The sequence below is a fragment of the Oryzias latipes genome, chromosome 13 (assembly GCF_053564925.1).
Source record: "Oryzias latipes strain Hd-rR chromosome 13, Olatipes_Hd-rR_3.1".
In the NCBI taxonomy this organism is placed as follows: Eukaryota; Metazoa; Chordata; class Actinopteri; order Beloniformes; family Adrianichthyidae; genus Oryzias; species Oryzias latipes.
Genome location: NC_136249.1, coordinates 33,283,697 through 33,302,233, shown reverse-complemented (window position 1 = coordinate 33,302,233; position 18,537 = coordinate 33,283,697). Strand labels below are relative to the sequence as shown.

The following is an 18,537-nucleotide window of genomic DNA, read 5'->3' as shown; positions in this document are numbered from 1 at the left end:
CCCCAAAATATTTCCAATTTTAAGTGCAGCAACAGTCCCGCTATTATCAGCTTATGGACTAGAAATTACACATTTAAAGATACAGTTGTCTCATAAAGCTTCAAATAAAACATGTAAATAAATAAATAAAGCAAATCCGTTTCCTGATACAAGAGCATTCCCAGAAAAACAAAATATTACTTAAAATAAAAAATAAAAAAACTTGTTTCATTGGAGATATTGCTTCAAACTTTTATCAAGAATAATTTTCATGATTCAATATGTTTTAACTAGTGGCGGAGCCAGTTTAGCTCGTGCTGGTTTGCGGCACCTTCCGTCCGTGAAACCCGGGTTCGACTCCGGGCTGCTCTCTGTTCCCTTCTCTACCTCTGCCGGTTCCAAGCCCGGTTTGAGAAGGTTGTGTCAGGAAGGGCATCCGGCGTAAAACATTGCCAAATTCACCATGCGACTCATTCGCTGTGGCGACCCCTGATGGGAGAAGCCGAAAGTGGAAGAATATGTTTTAACTAGTCTTTAAAACTTAATGAAAAGCTAGTTAGTTTTGTTTGATGTCAGCTGGTCACAGCTGCAAGAGACTTATTCATAATTAAAAAACACTTTTTTCAAAATGGCAACTTTTCTGTTGGTTTTATCTCCATAGCAACCATTGAATGTTTTAGTCGCCTGGGGATGACGAACAGACCTATGTAGTTTTTAGAAGAATTGGCAAAAGTAAAATTTTAGATTTCCTTGGCAACGGAGGTTTTTTGTTGAACAGGCCCACATTCCTAATATGTTCACATCGTATGACCGTATCGTTTCATTCATCTTGAGCCAAAGATTCATGGATTACATTTTCACAATATTGAGGTAAAAATTATGCGAGCAACAGGGGAACGCCCCTTTTGCGAGCTCGCCACGCTTACACCGATCAAAATCGACAAACTTTTTGTCCAACGTGTTTTACTAAATAGCTTCCCAGTGACTTGATCAAACTCCCTAGGAGGAGTTTAAATTAGCAGAAAGGACTAAAGGAAATGGTTTTAAATTCAAGATGGCTGCCTCTTCCCAAGGTTAAAGGTCAACAAAACTTTGGATGTTGTTGTAGACTCAACCTGATGGCGTGTAAGTGAAATTTCATTAAGATTGCTTAAACAAAAGTTTTCTTTTCCCGTGGTGTGCGAAAGAAAATGGCACACAATGCCACAAAATGGCCACCAAGCTGTAGGTCCTGTGGCCATCCCATAATCATTTCAAAACTTTCTTTGGATATCCTGACATGTATGTTTTGGTTTGCTTAGTGGATTTTGAGATATTTTTTGAACCCTTCAAAGAGATTCTGGCCCTGTTTGATCTTTTCATTGGTTTCTCCCGTTGTGAGTTTTCAAGTTGGTGGGAGCAACATTTTTGCTCAAAGGCAGGAAGTCCAGGGCGGAATAAGATCCAAAAACCTGAACCTGACTCTGATGCCTTTTTTATTAAATCCAAACCAGAGGATTTCTGCATCAGCACCGCAGTCCGGTTCTTCCCGATCACCAGATGAACTCTGGCGGTTTTTAGAGTTTAAGCTTTGAACACATCCGGGTTTGTAGCGCCTGCTTGTGTGATTCAAACTCCAGAATGTGTGACTGCACCTCTGAGTGTGGTCCTCCGACCCGTAGATCTGATGCTGCTCCTCCTGCCCCGCCACCCAGGAACACAGGATATGAACCAACACCTTACGGTGAGGAATCACCCCCCACCCAGATAAAAAGAAGAAAGGAGTCGGCGATGAGCCTGGAACGCTCCCAAAGGTCTGTCAGCGGTAACTGACAGGAAAGTCAAACAGCCGGAGCAACAGGAAGATGAAACTGTCCAGCATCGCATCCTGGAGGCGGTTTGTCAGCCTGGATGTTTCCACGCCGTGTCACAGCTGGCACTGAGATGGCAACACTTTGGCTTTTCACTGCTTTTCAGACGACTGAACCCTCATCCAGTCAAGGAATAACATTGTCGGTAGAACCGCCCTTTCAAGTGTCCCAGTCATCTGGTGGTCAGAGGATCCAGACGCCCTGAGTCACTCCTGACGCTTTCTGTGGGAAACCCTGAGCGCGTTTGTGGCTCATAAACATTAGCGGCTCAGCCTGTGATGTAAAATAAACTGGCCGCCACAACATGCCGCTGCTACCGAGAATGACTCCATAAACAGCAGCCACACGGCCAGATGAAAGCCGCAGAGCCGCTCTGCGTACACGCCACCGCCTCTTTGAAGGATAATCGGAGGGATCTGGTGTGTTTTCGGAGCTCAGCCGGCCGTCTAGATATCTAATCCAGCTGTAGGATGTGGGATTGGAGCAGAGCCTGTTAGAAAGCTGCTGTTATCCGCAGGTGAAGACGGCAAACAAAGATGCTCGACTCCAAAACAGCTGTTAGAGCCTCTAACTGAGATAAGAGACAGTTCTGAAAGAAGTTCAGATGAAACCTGGGAGATTTCCAGGTTTGGAATGAGTCTCGGTGTCATTTGAGCGAAATCATTCTGTCAATTTATGGGATGTGCAAAGCCTCCGATGTTTCTCCTTCTGGAGTTTTCAATTCATAAATAGCATTAACAGGGCTTGACAGTGATAGGTTATAAAAGATACTACAGCCTTAATAGGTAAATGTTACCCACGTTCTTGCTTGTTTTCCAACACGCCCTGCTCTGCCATGTCCTAACTGGACACACCTGATCCAAGTAATCAGCCAGAGCGGCGAACGGTGATCTGGAAAACATGCAGTTGCCCCGCCCCTGTAAAGGACCTTGTCAAGCATTTTATAAATCATAAAACACATGATGCACGTTCTTACTCTTTTAGCATCCAGTCTTCACACTGGACTGTCGCTGCGAGATACTATCACATGTCTGTCACCTACAGTCGGAAGATGCTTGGCTCAAAATGTTAAACCGGTCCAAATCTGGTGAAGCTTATTCTTTCTCAGCTCCATTCCAATATACTGTACCGTATATCTTCCAATAGCTGCCGGTCTCTAACAAACGTCGATCTCCAACAAACGCAGAGTCTAACGGGTGTTCTTTTGTCTCTAAAAGTGGCCAACTCCATACTTTCCAGGACGGATTTTACTGCAGAGCAGCAGGAGTTCATCAGAAATTCACCTCTGAGTTGTGGGCGGGACTGTTGCCGTGGAGTAAGCCCACCCTCACTTCCCATCATCCATCCGTTTACAATATTAGAGCAATGTCGGAGCAATCCAGCTGTACAGTTTTTAGCCAGATTTCAGCTAAGATGAGGAAAACAAAGACGCTTTTTGGTGAATGTATCAGAATAGAGTGGAGCAGGAAGCCCGCTGATTGTAGCACCTACGTCACTGCTACTACCTTTTTCAAACAGTATTTTTTCATCTGCTCCTGATTCTCAACTATTTGAATAAAGAAATACTCAGACATGCAATTCTGAGCTTAACGTTCTTAATATATGTCCTCTACCATCAGAAAAATGTCACAATAACAAGTTATAAACACCAAAAACTATCAGTCAGTCTTCCTGACCACCAGTCCTCACTTGTTGTTTAGAGAGCAGAAAGGCTGTAGATCTGGATGACAGTGTTCAGGTAGGAAGGTGCTGATGAGGTGACTCTTCTGTGGCAGTACTTTGAATCTGATGTGAGCAGCTACACCAGAACAGAAATCTGGACTGTGGTGTGTCCTCTTTGGCTGTTTCAGAATCAGACGTTCATCTGCAGTTCGGATCATCTCTAAAGGCTCGGTCAACTGAAGGGTGGAGTCTGATTTTTGTAAAGCCAAAGTGTGGATTCACATTTGTTGTAAATGTTTTTGCAAAAGGTTGTCGTGGAAGCTCATCGATGTCGGTCCATACATTCCCTGCAGTGTCCGAGCAGACGACCCCTGAAGATTTTAAGGTGGACATGAAAGGTCTGGTTTTGTTTGTGAGACTGCTTGAATTGGAGAGAATATGTCTTCAGTTCAAATGTCATTTGAATACGCAGAAATGAATGATGACTTTTGGAAAAGATGAAAAGAATAGTGTATCATCAGCATAGAAGCAGTGTAAATCGTCTTCCTGTGACGTCATTTCCGGGTGAGCTATTCCCAGTGCTAGTTGTGTGACTGCTGTCCTCTTGTTTTGGCATTAGCCTTACTACTATTGCTTACTCTAAGGGTTATCTGGGTTAATATTCACATCTAGTACCTTTTATTAGCTAATTCACCACTGTTAAACCGCTTTCTGTTCACTTTTCTCATTTTGCTAAATAAACCACTTCTCTTTACTTAAACACCGCTAGCCTTAGCTTAGAACCTAGTATGGCCACCACCACTCCTTCCGCCTCTCCTCCTCTCTCCTGCCCCATGTGCCATATGTTTAGTGATGATCCTGCCTCCTTTAGTGAAGATAGGGGTAGGTGTGTAAAGTGTAGTCTTGTGTTAGACTTGGAGGCCAGGCTGGAGCAGTTAGAAGCGCGGCTCCGCACAGTGGAAGCTAAGCCGGCTAGCCAGGTCGTTACTCGTAGCGCGGGCCGCGCTACCAGGGCTAACTTAGCTAGCACCCCAGCGCCCTCCCAACAGCCGGGAGACAGTCAGGGGTTTGTACCGGTTGGGAGGAAACATAGTGCTAAACGCAAAAACTTAGAGCACCCGAGACTCCACGTTAGTAATAGGTTCTCCCCCCTCAGCGACACACCCGCTGAACACTCAACTCTGGTTATAGGCTCTTCTGAAGTTAGAAACGTGGAGCTCCCAGCGGCTACAGTCAGGTGTTATCCGGGGGCCAGAGTTGGTGACATCGAGGGGAACCTTAGGATGTTAGCTCAGAATAAGTCCAGGATCCGTCGAGTCGTGATTCACGCAGGCGGTAATGATGCCCGACGGAGACAGTCAGAGGTGGTTAAGTTAAACGTAACTTCGGTGTGTAAACTGGCTAAGACGATGTCCGACACTGTAATTTTCTCTGGTCCCCTGCCGAACTTAGTCAGTGATGAAATGTACAGCCGCTTTTCATCATTTAACCGCTGGCTTTCTAGATGGTGCCCAGAAAACGGCGTTGGTTTTGTGGATAACTGGAGCGCGTTTTGGGGGAAGCCCGGTCTCATGCGGAGAGACGGCGTCCATCCCACCCGGGACGGTGCCGCTCTTCTTTCTAGAAACATTTCTGCTAGGCTTAGTCTGTTAACCTGACAATCCAGAGACGAGACCCGGGCGCAGAGCAGCAGTGTAAAACGCTCCTCTGAACCTCCCTTAGGGTTAGTGCCGGTGCAAAACCCATGCAGGGAAAGTCAAGCAGGTCCTAGCTTTAGCTTATGTGCTGAAAGACAAATGAAAGGAGCGCGTCATAGAAACTTAAAAGTGACAGACAGCAGTTCTCATAAGCAGAATTATGTCATTAAATGCGGTTTATTAAACATTCGATCCATTTCCTCCAAGTCCCTCTTAGTCAACGAGTTAATTACTGATAACAATCTTAGTCTTTTAGCCTTAACAGAAACTTGGCTCCATCAGGATGACTATGTTAGATTGAATGAAGCAACCCCCCCCACTTATGCTAACTATCAGAAATCCAGGATTTCAGGGAAAGGAGGTGGTTTGGCAGTAATATCACAGTCTAGCTTACTTCTCAGCCCTAAAGTTAAAAATGCTTATAATTCATTTGAAAGCATCATATTGTCTTTAAGTCACCCAAACAGGAAAACTCGAAAACCTGTTTTACTCATAATTATTTATCGCCCCCCCGGCCCATATTTAGAATTTTTAACTGAGTTTTCCGACTTCCTATCGACTATTGTCTTAGATTCTGATCAAATTATAATATTAGGGGATTTTAATATTCATGTTGATGACCCCAGTGACTGCCTAGGAAAGGCTTTTGCAGCTTTATTAGATGATGTTGGTTTCACCCAAAGTGTAAATGAACCCACTCACTGTCACAAGCACACCCTGGACCTTGTTCTAACCCATGGTATAGAGATCAGCCAGCTGAGTGTCCTTCCTCTTAACCCCATCATTTCTGATCACTTTCTGATTACCTTCCAGTTTACACTGGAACATCCTTCTGTCCCAGTGAATAAGAAACAACTTAGAAGAACCTTAACTGACCGTTCTGTGTCTGAGTTTAAACACACAGTTCAGCCAGTACTTAGTGATATTCTGAGAAAATACTCTGAGACCAGCTCCCATAGTATCAGTCCTAGTATAAATGACCACTTTGTTAATGATGCCTTACAAGCCCTCAGGAGTACACTCGATGTTGTTGCCCCCTTGAAACCTAAGTTCGTCAGACAAAACCGAGTAGCACCGTGGTTTAACGCTGAAACTCGTTCTCTTAAACGAGAAACCCGTAAGTTGGAAAGAGAATGGCGCCGCTCCGGTTCAGAGCAGTCTCTGGATATCTGGAAACATAGCCTATTAAATTATAAAAAAGCTCTGCGTAGAGCTAGAAGCCAGTACTATTCAACCTTAATATCAGAGAATGGAAACAATCCAAGATTTCTTTTTAGCACTATAGCTAAATTAACTCGCAGTCAGAGCTCAGTAGAACCACATGTTCCTGTTTCTCTCAGCTCTGATGATTTTCTTACATTTTTCGATAGTAAAATCTCAAATATTAGACATAAGTTAAATCAAGTTATTCCTATTATCAGCCCAGAACAGGCTGAAGCGGTAGAAATGGAGGCATCCATAGAAACCTCTGTAACATTAGACTGCTTCACTGCTGTGGATCAAGCGGAAATAACATCAATTATTACGCACTTAAATTGTTTTTTTTTTTTTTTTTTTTTTTTTTTTTTTATCAGACACTGGGTTTGTTTTGTGTAAAACCTACCGACATGTTTCGGCGGAATGCCTTCCACCTTCGTCAGGGTCGTCATCAGATGGTGGCGTGTGACGTCTTTAAAAACAGCTGATTTGTGACTGAGGCGGAGTCACCTGTCAAACTTTGACAAGTGACTCCGCCCCTTGATGTCCGTCTTTCTCTGGAGGATGTTGCTCCAGGTGTGAGAGAGCAGGAAAGCCCCCTCATCCCGGTTCATGGAAGTGTGGGCTCGTTTTCTGATCTCCACCGCCTCCATGATCCATCTGCGGTGTCTGTTGTCTTCGGTGCGGAGGACTTTGGCCTTTTCCCAGTCCATGATATGGTTTTCTTGTTTGCAGTGATCCGTTATGGCTGATTTCATGTTTTCTTGAACTGCCTGTTGTCGTCTGGCTCTTGTTAGTATTTTGTTTGTTTCCTTTTCGCATTCTTTTTGATGTTCTGTTTTTCTTGTGATGAAGGAGCGTCCTGTTTCTCCGATGTATGTTTTATTGCAGGTGTGACATGGGATTTCATAAATGACATTGCATTTTTTATTTTGTTCAATCTTATCTTTTGGGTGAACCAGTAGTTGCCTGAGTTTTTTATACGGTTTCACTGGGGTGCTGATGTGATGCTTTTTCATGGCTCTTTGGATGCGTTCTGTGATTCCTCTGATGTATGGCAATGTAACCATTCCTTTGTTTTCTGGTTTTTTCCTCAGTTTTTCCTTCTCTACTTCCTTGCATTTCCTCTGCTCCACCTGTGTTTGTCCCTTTTTTATGGCCCATTGAGGATATTGACACCTGGTTAGTGCATTTTTTATGTGTTTCTTCTCCTCCGTTTTGTCCTCCCCGTCCGTTACCAGCTCTGCACGCTCAAACAAGGTTCTTACGACAGATATTTTGTGAGTGGTAGGATGTTCTGAGGTCCATAATAAACCATTGTGAAAATGCAAAACAGCTGGCAGAAGAACTCAAAAACACAAAGATGGAAGCAAACGAGATATTCATTTCACATGACGTAATATCATTATTCACCAGGACTCCAGTAGAAGCCACACTACAAATAGTGCAGGAACAGTTAACAGCAGACAAATCACTAAGGAAACGCACAAACCTTACAGTTAATGACATTACACAACTCCTCCAGTTAATTACTACATCCACGTATTTCCAATACCGCAACACAATTTACAGACAAAAAGAAGGCTTTCCCATGGGCGACCCACTATCAGCCACAATGTGCAGCTTTTTCATGGAGGACCTGGAAAAGAGAGCAATAACATCCGCACCAGAGCACTGCCGTCCAACCTTGTGGAAACGCTACGTCGACGACATTCTGGAAAAGATCAAAGCAGGACACACGCAGGAGATCACAGACCATTTGAACACGATGGACGATACGGGACAAATCAAATTCACACATGAAGAGGAAAAAGACAACTCCATCAACTTCCTGGACATCAACATCAGACACATGGAAAACAAAGACATAAAAATAAAAATACACAGGAAACCAACTCACACAGACCAATATTTATTATGGACCTCAGAACATCCTACCACTCACAAAATATCTGTCGTAAGAACCTTGTTTGAGCGTGCAGAGCTGGTAACGGACGGGGAGGACAAAACGGAGGAGAAGAAACACATAAAAAATGCACTAACCAGGTGTCAATATCCTCAATGGGCCATAAAAAAGGGACAAACACAGGTGGAGCAGAGGAAATGCAAGGAAGTAGAGAAGGAAAAACTGAGGAAAAAACCAGAAAACAAAGGAATGGTTACATTGCCATACATCAGAGGAATCACAGAACGCATCCAAAGAGCCATGAAAAAGCATCACATCAGCACCCCAGTGAAACCGTATAAAAAACTCAGGCAACTACTGGTTCACCCAAAAGATAAGATTGAACAAAATAAAAAATGCAATGTCATTTATGAAATCCCATGTCACACCTGCAATAAAACATACATCGGAGAAACAGGACGCTCCTTCATCACAAGAAAAACAGAACATCAAAAAGAATGCGAAAAGGAAACAAACAAAATACTAACAAGAGCCAGACGACAACAGGCAGTTCAAGAAAACATGAAATCAGCCATAACGGATCACTGCAAACAAGAAAACCATATCATGGACTGGGAAAAGGCCAAAGTCCTCCGCACCGAAGACAACAGACACCGCAGATGGATCATGGAGGCGGTGGAGATCAGAAAACGAGCCCACACTTCCATGAACCGGGATGAGGGGGCTTTCCTGCTCTCTCACACCTGGAGCAACATCCTCCAGAGAAAGACGGACATCAAGGGGCGGAGTCACTTGTCAAAGTTTGACAGGTGACTCCGCCTCAGTCACAAATCAGCTGTTTTTAAAGACGTCACACGCCACCATCTGATGACGACCCTGACGAAGGTGGAAGGCATTCCGCCGAAACATGTCGGTAGGTTTTACACAAAACAAACCCAGTGTCTGATAAAAAAAAAAAAACAATTTAAGTGCTTAATAGAACTTATAGACACAATGAACTTCATTGAATCATCAATTATTACGTCCTCCAAATCCTCAACGTGTCTGTTAGACCCAATTCCCACTAGACTTTTTAAAGAAACTTTTCCCCTATTTAATGATCCCATATTAACAATGATAAATGCCTCTCTGGAAACGGGTTACGTGCCACAGTCTTTTAAATATGCAGTTGTTAAACCTCTTCTGAAAAAGCCCAGTTTGGATCCTAGCATCTTGGCCAACTATAGACCGATATCAAACCTGCCCTTTATTTCTAAAATCCTAGAAAGAGTTGTAGTTAAGCAGCTTTACTGCCACCTACAGGACAACAGCCACTTTGAAGACTTTCAGTCGGGGTTTAGACCTCACCACAGTACGGAAACTGCACTAGTTAGAGTCTCTAATGACTTGTTATTGGCCTCAGAAAAGGGACTACTTTCTATTCTGGTCCTGTTGGACCTCAGTGCAGCCTTTGACACTATCGACCACGGTATTTTACTCCATAGATTAGAGCAGGACATAGGGATCAGAGGATCTGCTCTCCAGTGGTTTAAATCCTATCTGTCTGATAGGTATCAGTTCGTTAATGTAAATGGCCATTCCTCTCAGTGCACTCGAGTCAACTATGGAGTCCCACAGGGCTCAGTCTTGGGACCGATCCTGTTTACGCTTTATATGTTACCCCTAGGAAACATAATCAGGAAACACAGCATTAATTTTCATTGTTATGCCGACGATACGCAGTTGTATTTATCCATGAAGCCTGACCAGAATGACCAGATAGAGAAACTGAACGCCTGCATCAGTGACATCAAGACCTGGATGACAATTAATTACCTCCTCTTGAACCCAGAAAAAACTGAGGTCATTATACTTGGTCCTAAAAACCTCAGAGATGCTCTGTCTGCTCAGATAGTCTCCCTGGATGGCATAAGTATAGCCCCCAATTTCAAAGTTAGAAACCTTGGGGTTTTACTTGACCAGGATTTATCATTTAAGGCTCACATATCTCAGGCATGTAGAACTGCCTTTTTTCACCTGCGAAATATTGCTAAGATCAGAAATATACTTTCTAAGAGTGATGCTGAAAAACTCATCCATGCATTTGTTACGTCGAGGCTGGATTTCTGTAACTCCTTGTTAGCAGCGTGTCCTAAGAGTTCCTTAAGAAGTCTCCAGCTTGTTCAGAACGCAGCTGCTAGATTGTTAGCTGGAACCAGCAGAAGAGATCACATCACTCCTGTGTTAGTTTCGCTCCATTGGCTCCCAGTTGATTCCAGAATCAAGTTCAAGATCCTCCTGTTAACCTATAAGGCCTTACATGGAATGGCCCCGTCCTATATTAAGGACCTCATAGTCCCTTACCATCCAATGAGAACACTTCGCTCGCAAAATGCAGGACTGCTTGTGGTTCCTAGAATTAGTAAAAGTACGGTTGGAGGTAGAGCGTTTAGCCACCAAGCCCCTGTCTTATGGAATAAACTCCCAGCTCATGTAAGAGAGGCCGACTCAGTTTCTACATTCAAAGCTAGACTGAAAACATTCCTCTTTGGACAGGCTTATTGTCAGACTAGCTAGTATTCAGAGATTATTTAACTTAATGTTAGTTTGTTTAAATTAAACTTAATAATAACTATTTCTTTTAAAAGGCTGCTAGAAGTTGAAGCTGGGGTAACTATGGTGCACTGGGGTTCTGTCCTCTTTTCTCTTCTACTTCTACCCTTCCTCTCCTCTATTCTTGATCATAATTTATCATTTAGTTCTCCATGCCTCTGTTTGGTGCAGTGCGATTCATGTATTGTCCCTCTTTTCCTCTCCCCTCCTGGGGAGTGGGAGTGCTTCCAGATTCCAGTTGGCTCATCCGTACTCCAGTTGCTGACCGTTTACCTCGCCTTTGCTCCTGCTCCTACACCTGGCTGTGGTTCCTGTCTCCGGCTCGACTCGCGCCTTTGACTGTCCCCACAACCACGGCTGGATGAAGCTCGTCTGCTGGACTTTTATATATGTAGTTGTAGATTTAGATAAGTTAATTCTTCTCTAAGATTTCTGGTAAATCGCCTGTCCGTCCTGGGGGAGGATCCCTCCTTCATGTGGGCACCCCTGAGGTTTCTTCGTTTTTTCCGGAATCCGGTTTTTTTGGGAGTTTTTCCTTACCGCGAAGGGGGGTCTAAGGGCAGGGATGCCAGTATAGCTTAGTCAGTTTGTTAGTTCATTTTAGTATTTTTCTATTGAACTCTTTGTATTCGTGATCCTTTTGATTTCATGTTTTACTTCGAAGCCCATCGAGACGACTGTTGTTGTGATTTTGGGCTATACAAATAAAATTGAATTGAATTGAATTGTAAATGCAGAATAGAGTTCAGAGAAGCATTTCAGACAGAAGAGGTATGAGAGCAGAGCCCTGAGGAACACCAGTGAGGGGACAGTCGGAGCTGGATTTACTGCTCGTGTGCTGTCCAACAGAAGACAAACACTAAGCTTCAGAAACAACAGTTTGCATGATCTTTAAGAAAAATCAAGTGATCAGTTTAGAGTTTGCAGTTTCAAAAATATGCTATAAATGGGATAGATTTCTTGGCAGCCATTCATCCATTAAAGCAGCTTTACCAGTACAACAGGAAGTTAGCAAACTTCATTCCCAAGAGTTATTTCTCCCTGAAATGCCAACTTTCCCTTTCAGTCACACTGACTTTTTTGGTCCTGGTCAATTTCTGTTTTGAAACTTCTCTGTCTTCTAATCTTTTTGAGAGTTTTCTAGAGTTTTTCTGACATTGACTCCAATTTAATCCCATTTCTGGATAAAGCAGGCCATCTTTAAGTTTAGACATGAATACTTAAACCAGATCGTTTATCTTTTCTTTCACCAGAACTGAAATGCGTCATTTCGTCTTTTATTCGGGTCTAGGAATCCCCCCATTTCCAAACCCACTTGATCCAGTTTGGGATCATGGGGATCCTGGAGCCTCTCCAGCTGTTAAGGGGCAAAGGTCATCAGTCTATCATTGGACAAAAAAAACATACCCACCTAGGGAGAATTGGGAATCATCAATAGACCTATGAAGCATGTTTGGGAGGAAACCGGAGATCCTGCAGGAAACCCACATGCACGAGGAGAACATGCAAACTCGCTGGGATTTGAACCAGTCAGGTGAGACTGCTCTCCACTACCCCACAGTACAGCCCAGTCAAAGAATGATATGATATTTGTATATTTTGTACAGAAAGTTGTAGGAAAACACCGGATAGAAAGTGCAGATGTTGCTCCGAATGACAATAAAACAACATAATAAACAACACAATAAAACTTTATTATTAACAGAGCTTTTTTTTTAAAAACAGTCAGATAATTGAGAAAACCATAAATGTACTCAAACGTGATGCAAAACAAGCATTTCAGTACAAAATATTTTTTTGGGAGGGGGCCCAAGTTTTATGTTGCCCCCCTGTAGTTCCGCCCCTGAAGAAATGTGATTGGAAAACTGTTTTTAACCAAGCAATATGTTCATTTTTGTGTTACTACATTAAAAAATAGATAGGAAAAAGTGCTTTTCCCATCATTTTAGTTCATTGTCTTGTTTATTTACTTGTTTTAGTTTGTTTATTAGTTTAAATGAGAAGCTGCCAAAAGTCTGTTTTCTTTTCATGTATGAAATGTTGGTGTTTATGTTGATGTTGATGATCTCTTTAGTTGTCATAAGTAGAAAAAAGGTCATTTAAAATACCTGAAAAGTAAAATTAACATGTTTTTGAAATGTTTGTTTTGTGTATTCATAATTTACTTTTTTGGGTACATTAATTTCCTAAATTATTGGTATAGAGTGAGGTGGAAAACGATGATTCGCTGTGGCGACCCCTGATGGGAAAAGCCGAAAGAGAAAGAAGAAGAATTTCCTAAATTATTGGTATGTTCCAACTGATGTTTGAACATTTTAGATATGTTTATTATGCTTCTATAGATCAGTTAAAACTTTACCATGGTGCAATTATTGTGAATTTATTTTTGGAAATACCTGAATTTGTGGACTTTTTTATTGTTTCTACAAGCTTTAGACTAAAATTGAGACATCTATAAACTTTCATTTTAGCACTTTTTTACTCCTTAGTAAATATTTGTATTACATTTTTGGGTTTTGCTATTAAATAAATACATTTCCAAGTAAAGTTGGCTCCTTTTTTCTGCTAAAGTGTTCACTGAACTCTTCTTGCTGAAGGTGAGGTCTGGTGGAAATTTTCGTCGCCCTTGTTTTTCTCCGGGGCACTTGAAGCCGTGGGGGCGATGGAGAGCAGCATCATGGGTGGCCGTGGCCTAAAAATACTCTGGAGTTGTTCCCACATAAAGCGTGCAACAACCTTTTCACCTCCAACATTTACGTCTGGGCTGAGAGTCTGGTTCACATCTTCCACTGTCTGCTCCGTCCGTCTGACTTTCCTTTTGTCTGAGGCTCCCGGGCACGGCCCTGTTTGCTTGAATTCCTCATTTCCTGTTTGGGGTGTGTGCCCCCGTCCCTTCTTCTCGTGTCCAGGACACATCAAGCGCTGATGGCAAAGTCAGATGTGAATGAGCAAGTGTTGTGTCTACTGGGACTCAGGTCCAACATGTTTGGAAAGGAAAGACCTCCGATAGCCCCCGGAAATCAAAGGAGAATGGAGAAAAGAGTTGGAAGTGCAGAGTGGCTAATTGTCGTGTCCACAGACCAAATAAGGGAAGATTCCAGCCGAAATTGCATTTTGTCCCCCCGCTTATCTAATGGAAGAGGAATGTGGGTTGATTACACTTCAACTTGTTTTTATTTATTCTAATTATTTGTTTAGTCAGTCATTTTCTAAATTCTCTTTAACAAGGCTATGGTGCCGGTCAATTGGGAGGGGGGGGGGGTGCCTCCCATCATCTGCTCCACGTTTCCACCATAAAGAGATGATTCAGCTGGGCTGTGTGTGTGGGCCTCCTCCCAGGTAAAGTCCCGCTTCCAGAGCCGAATGCAATTATTCCCACTGGATCAGGAAAAATCTTCAGTGCTGCCTTCCCAGTCGAACCCCCCCCCCCTGCCAGACGAGACAGGATCTATGGGGAGTATAACATCCCGCCGTTCGCTCGCTGAAAACATGTTTGACAAACCAAAGCCAAGAAACTTTGAGAACTTTAATGAAAAAAACAAGTTTTTCATTTGTTCCAGTTCCTTGGAAATCCTGCAGAACAAATCAGTTCATGGAAAGATGGAGATATTTCAAACAAGTTTACATATAAACCTTTTTTTTCTATTTGTATTTCTGGTTGATCCACTAACCCCCTAATAAACAGGAGGAAAGTATAATAAAGGGAGAACCTGACCTCCCTTTTATTCCAGCTCCAGTAGGAGGACTGCTCCATTTTTGGACTAGAGGGCCCACTCAACAAATTGACAGCGCACCTTATCGACTGTATCCACTGTGGCCACAAGGGGGCCCAAGCCAGGCTCTCAGTGTGCCGCTCCCGAACAGACACCGAGGGTTGTGTCAGGAAGGGCATCCGACGTTAAATCTTTGCCAAACCAAATGTGTAAAACAGACGTTTGATAGCCATACCGGGTCGGTGGAGGCGCGGGGTAACCCTTGTGCTGTCCTAGGCACTTTACCATTGGGGGTTGGGTCATCTAGACCCACTAAACAGTTCTCTGAACCTTTTTCCTTCAATGATTTGTGATCTTCACTGGTGTCCATGGATTACATGAAATCTTTCCACCTTTATCCACCTTTGTCATGGTAGGGAGAACACGTCAATGGAAGGGTGGGGTCATCTAAGATAGTACAAGGGTTAACATTGGTGCTGTTCACCGGCAGGGTGCCGATGGGAACTGGACAACTGTTGGTGGAAGAAGGAGAGGAGGAAGGCGCGTTCGTAGGAATGAAGACGTGAAGGTAGCTGATGTTAGAGGAGAGGATGTGGAAGACAGAGTTAGATGGAGGAAGCTGATTGGCCGTGGCGACCCCTGAAGGGAAAGGCTGACAGAAGAGGAAGAAGACCTTTGTGACTGTTTCTGAGTGTGAAGTCAATTCAGTCACCATTTATTTTTGGGAAACGGATGCCGCCACGTTGGAGCCAGACGACATTAGTGGCCCCTTAGTCACAAACACCTGTATGGGGGGGGGTTCACTGAACACGCATTGCGTACCGTTTTTGGAGTCTTTGGTTTTAGAACAACTGTGTAGTCAAAGCCATGACTCCCCCAGCTCAGAGACGACACTCCACGGACAGACCACTGAGATCATGTTATGAAGCACTGAGTACAAAATCTCATCTGTCATCTTCAGCTCATCCATGCTGGGTGAGGAAGACGGCGGTCCAAGTGTCTTCCTCTGGGAGGACACTGAGGCATTTCCAGGACAGCAGGAGATACGATCTCTCCAGGGTGTCCAGGGTCTGCTTCACTGCTTCTGCCTGTTGGCCATGCCCATAATGCCTCACCAGGGACACGTCCGGGTGGTGTTCCCACCAGAGGAACCACCCCGGCTGGTTCCACCGCTCTCGTTTGATGGCTGACCTTTGGATCTAATGAAGGGTCTCAAGAGACACGCAGTACATGCAGTACATACTGCAGTACATCCAACTCAGAGCTTTGCTAAACCGTTAGGGTTTGGTTTTAAGGCGGACATGAAAGTGTTGGAGATGAAAAAAAAAAACATTTCAGGGATTTAGACTTGAAATGGTTGCTACTCCCACAATCTGAACTGAAAAGCGTCTTTACTTCCTTCTTGTGTTGTGTTTTCCAAACCCCTCCAGTCCTCTCTGTGGCTGCAGACAGAGTTTTAGTGTGTGAAGGTAGAGCAGGTGAGTATCGCGTTTCTTTTTCCACTTACGAGGAGTTTCCAGCTCCTCTGTACCGCGAGCGACCTGAGCAAACAGGCATGGCGTCACGTTGGGGGACGCTGACTGACGGCTGAAGGGATCGACAGGAGGTTTCGCCGGCCTGTGAAGACTCTCTAATGTTTTGTAATCGTTCCCCTCCGTGAGTCAGAGATAATCGGAGAGAAAAGCCGGCTTATCGTCGATGCGAATGTCTCAACAGGGCCGGCGTGAGACGGACAGGAACGAGCCTCTAAGTCTTCTGCCCTGCCTGCTAGAAAAACATGTGTTTCAAATCAGCTCGGCCCCCCACAGATCCCTTAAGTCGAGCGCTCATTAGTGAAATATTGCGACAGAGTGCAACAGGAGAGCTCTCCGTTTGCAGAGAACAGGCCTGAACTTCTTGTAATACAAGATAATAAATGGTTGGAAGGTCTGGAGCGGGCTGGTGTAACCGAATCCCTCCTTTGCTGGCCTGCAGCCCAGAACGCCGCTCACATCCCCGACCTTCATCCGTCTCCTTCTTCGCTTCCTCGTACGTCTCTGCAGGACCCCTCCACGGCCAAAGCATCCATCAAACACCCTCCCACCCCCTCAGTGTCCGCGTCGACCGTCTCGTCGTGTTTTCTGTCCACCTCCTCCTACGCCGCTCTAGTAAAAGCCTCCCAGATTTAGATGTGGCTGGTGGTTGATCTTAGCGAGGGAAAGTGAACTCGCCCTCCGAGGTGAACATGGGGGGGGGGTCACGGTGAGTCACCCCACCGCTGGCCCGCTGGTGAGTCACCGCAGTGCACTCGACTGGACTGCATCCTCTGTGACACATCCACCCCTCTGACTTCTTTCCTTGTACACCAACCTCCAAACTCTCTGTTTCTGGAGTTTGTGGAAAAGTCTGGCTTCTCACGTTTGTGTGAACCACCTGTGCCAGGCCCGACCGAGGCTCCATCACTGGAGAGCACAAAGGTGAGCTCTCAAAGGCCCCGGGGCCTTGAAGCCATCTGGGAGACAGGCAAAAGGAAACCCCCCCTGAAGGCTGTAGTGCAACACAAAACCAGGGTTTTTATTCAACAGAAGTCGATCAACTGGGTTCAGATTTCAACGTAGTGGCGTAAATCCCCTCCACATAAAGAGCGCGTTTGTGTTTAGCCGTGCTGTTACTCCCACACAGGCTCACATGAGTGCAGCTCGCCCTTATCAGCTGCACCGTGGGGGCAATCCAGACCATTTCCATTACCACGGGCACTTCGAAAGACGGCAGCCGCATAAATAAGCTGAAATCTACACTTACAGTCATGTTTGCCGAGGCGTCTGTTTAGGTTTTGGGCTCAATCCATCAGAAAAGGTGATAAGGTGTTTAATGTTGGGTAATAATAAGGCGTGGAGTCGAAACTGTCGGCAATAAATTCATTTGGGGAGAATTCTTGGTCCTTTTAATCATGTCAGACGGAAAATAAAGGAGTAAAAAAGTTTAAACTCAGGGGAAAGTAGAAGTCATGATGGAAAAGCTTAAATGGAAAAACATGTTTCTATAAAAGTAGTATTTGAGTGATTTTGTGCCCTTATTTTGATTACAAACTGGTTCATACACAACTGGATTACCGTAATAAAGAAAGAAAACGGAGTCAACCTAAGCTCAGGTACAGATAAAAACAAAGATCACAAAAAGATTAAAAGTATTTACCCTGTTCTTTCAGACTAGTTATCTAAAAATAAAAATAAAAAGTCTTTAAAAAGGATCCATAGATTCAAGAGTTCATCATGGAAACACATTTTATTTACATTTGTGCATGAGAGAAACTTTATCAGAGCTTTAAAAGTCTCCTAAAAAGCATCTGTTTATCACTAATACAGATCCAGATGTGATCACTCTTTTAGTAAAAAAAACTTCAACATATATATGGATAGTTTCAAATATTTATATCATTTTAAACCGGCCATTGCTTAAAAAATGACCCAAAGACTTCAACTTTTCATATTAACGCATTGCTCACGCACTCTAATGAGGATTATATTAAATTTAAATAAAAGGACCGAGCCTATGTCGTGATATAAACACTATTCATTCAATAATTATGATAAAACGACCAAAATACTAGCTAACTCCAGATAAACTCAGTTTTATGGAGAAATCTTCCTCTGATTGTGATTTTGCTATTGGTAAATACCGCCCCCTGCTGGTAGACAACAAAAAATAATAAAAAACAAACGAAAAAATGAACACAAGGAAGCAAAGTAATCCAATTTCAGGTAAATTTAAATTATTTTATTTAAAATGAAAACACAACTCAGTAATAAATATTTTAGTAATATCTTATTTAGCTAAAAATGCTAACACTAATTATTTAACGTGTTTTTCTTTTTTTGTCAGGGTTAATTATTATTTTTTATAAAATATATTTGATGTGATGTATTTTTAGATTTCTGTTTTCTGTATATATATTTTTAATC

The 18,537-nt window shown here is 43.4% G+C and overlaps 1 protein-coding gene across 1 annotated transcript; it reads left to right on the top strand.

Annotated features, from left to right (window-relative positions):
- Nucleotides 1–4,077: 4,077 nt before the first annotated feature.
- Nucleotides 4,078–6,717, top strand: LOC144981542 (uncharacterized). Its single transcript, XM_078929667.1, has one exon. It carries the CDS (start codon nucleotides 4,280–4,282, stop codon nucleotides 5,147–5,149), a length of 870 nt encoding a protein of 289 aa, XP_078785793.1. The 5' UTR covers nucleotides 4,078–4,279; the 3' UTR covers nucleotides 5,150–6,717.
- Nucleotides 6,718–18,537: the final 11,820 nt, after the last annotated feature.

What these genes read in the sequence shown, in the direction of transcription:
- LOC144981542 (XM_078929667.1), top strand. Translation starts at nt 4,280, where the DNA reads ATGGCCACCACCACTCCTTCCGCCTCTCCTCCTCTCTCCTGCCCCATG.